Genomic DNA, 1,868 nt, shown 5'->3' with positions numbered 1-1,868 from the left:
TTGAATTGTTTAGTCATTCATTCATTCAGTAAGTGTTGGTTGAGCATCTGTTCTTTTAAAAGCTGGGACTACTGCAGCAAATACACATACCTTCATGGAGCTTATGTTCTTGTGGGGAACCATGACACGGGCAGGCGCACAGAGTCATCATAGGTTATTAGTGCTGTGAAGGAAAAGACTAACAGACCTATTTTAGACGTGCCGGTCAGTGAAGGTCTCTGAGGTGATGTTTAAGCTGGAGGTTTGTATGAGAGGAAGCCAGGAGTGCCGAAGGTGCAGCAGGAGCTAAAGCAAGGGTAGGGGAGAGCTGGGTGTCCTAGGAGTGTGAGGAGGCCAGAGTGGCCATAGTGTAGTCAATGCCTAGGAGGATATGTGGTCAGGCAGGTAGGCTGCAGTCTGGAAGAAGTTTAGATTTTATTCCATGTCCACTGGGAACCTGTTGAAGAGTTTGAAGCAGGCGACTGAAATGAACTGGTCAGTATTTATAAAAGGTTGCTGACCACCCGGTGGCAGGTGTATCGCGGGGCAAAAAGGTGAAGCAGGGAAATGAGTTCAGTGGAATTGCTGTGGCTCTGGTGCAAGGTGGTTAGGACTGGGGTTAGGTGATGGCGGAGGAGAGAAGGAGAAAAGAGGATGGATTTGAGACGATGTCAGAATTTGCCCTTGAAGGATGAGTGAAATGGAGGGGTGAGGTGTCCATTCATCTTTCCAACAAGGCTTTCAGCAGGGTGACCCGGGACTTAGGCTGTCGTACATGCTCAGGGAAGGCTCGTCCAAGTTACGCTGAGGCACTTCAGAAGCCGTTTCTAGAGCACTGAAGGACAGTGGCATGAAAGAGGTCATGCAGAAAGGCCTGGGAACTTTCATACTGCGTCCCTGCGCCAGACCCGTGGCCACCATCATCCTCATCACTCTCATCTCAGCTGATCGACAGAGGGCTCACATTTATTGAGTATTTGCCACAGGCTAGACATTGTGCTAAGTTGTGTCATTAATTCTTACAGTCATGTCACATAGGTACTGTTATTAGCTCCATTATCTAGATGTGGAAGTGAGATTGTAAGATGTTTAAGAAACCTGGCCCAGAGTCGGTCAGCTTCTGAGTGGCGGAGTCGCTAGCTGCACCCAGGCCGTCTGCAGACCTCACATTCTCTGTTCTTCATTCAAAACTTGTACCTTCGTTTTGAACAGAGACTAAAACCGGGAGGGGAGTCTCCTGTCTGAGAAAGCAGATATCTTCTCTCTTCGGCCATGTTTTTCCTCCTGTTTCCGACTTGTGATACCTCTGCCCAGCCAGTGTCTCCTGTCTCTGAAACTGGACTTCTGATGTCTCCACCGCCCCATCCCCTGCACAGCTGACTGCCTGCCCCTCAGGATCCCGGATGGGGCTTTACCTGGGCGGGTGCCAGTCCGAGGTTTCTTTTTGAGATGGACATTTTGATTGTATAATTCTTGTAACATCTTTCCTTTCTCTTGTGGACAGGCTCCAGAGATGGACAAGCAAATGGGGGATGAAAAGCCTTCAACACCTTCTGCATCGCCCCAGCTGCCTGCTGAGAAGAATTCATATCTCTACTCCACGGAGATCACCCTGTGGACGGTGGTGGCCGCCATCCAGGCCTTGGAAAAGAAAGTGGATTCCTGTCTGGCCCGCTTGTTGACTCTGGAGGGGCGGACGGGGACGGCCGAGAAGAAGCTGGCCGACTGCGAGAAGACGACCCTGGAGTTCGGGAACCAGCTGGAGGGCAAGTGGGCCGTGCTGGGGACGCTGCTGCAGGAGTACGGGCTGCTGCAGAGGCGGCTGGAGAACATGGAGAACCTGCTGAGGAACAGGAACTTCTGGGTCCTGCGGCTGCCCCCGGGCAGCA

The 1,868-nt window shown here is 51.6% G+C and overlaps 1 protein-coding gene across 1 annotated transcript in view; it reads left to right on the top strand.

Moving 5' to 3' along the window:
• Window positions 1-1,868, top strand: part of LOC105295717 (zinc finger protein 212) — a 31,375-nt gene that overhangs the window by 18,249 nt on the left and 11,258 nt on the right. The window contains exon 2 of the mRNA XM_023533795.1: window positions 1,484-1,797. Within this exon, the coding sequence (XP_023389563.1) occupies window positions 1,484-1,797 (314 nt within the window). The remainder of the gene's footprint in view (window positions 1-1,483; window positions 1,798-1,868) is intronic.

The sequence above is a fragment of the Pteropus vampyrus genome, unplaced genomic scaffold (assembly GCF_000151845.1).
Source record: "Pteropus vampyrus isolate Shadow unplaced genomic scaffold, Pvam_2.0 Scaffold112, whole genome shotgun sequence".
NCBI classification, from domain to species: domain Eukaryota; kingdom Metazoa; phylum Chordata; class Mammalia; order Chiroptera; family Pteropodidae; genus Pteropus; species Pteropus vampyrus.
This window is presented reverse-complemented; position numbering and strand designations above follow the sequence as displayed.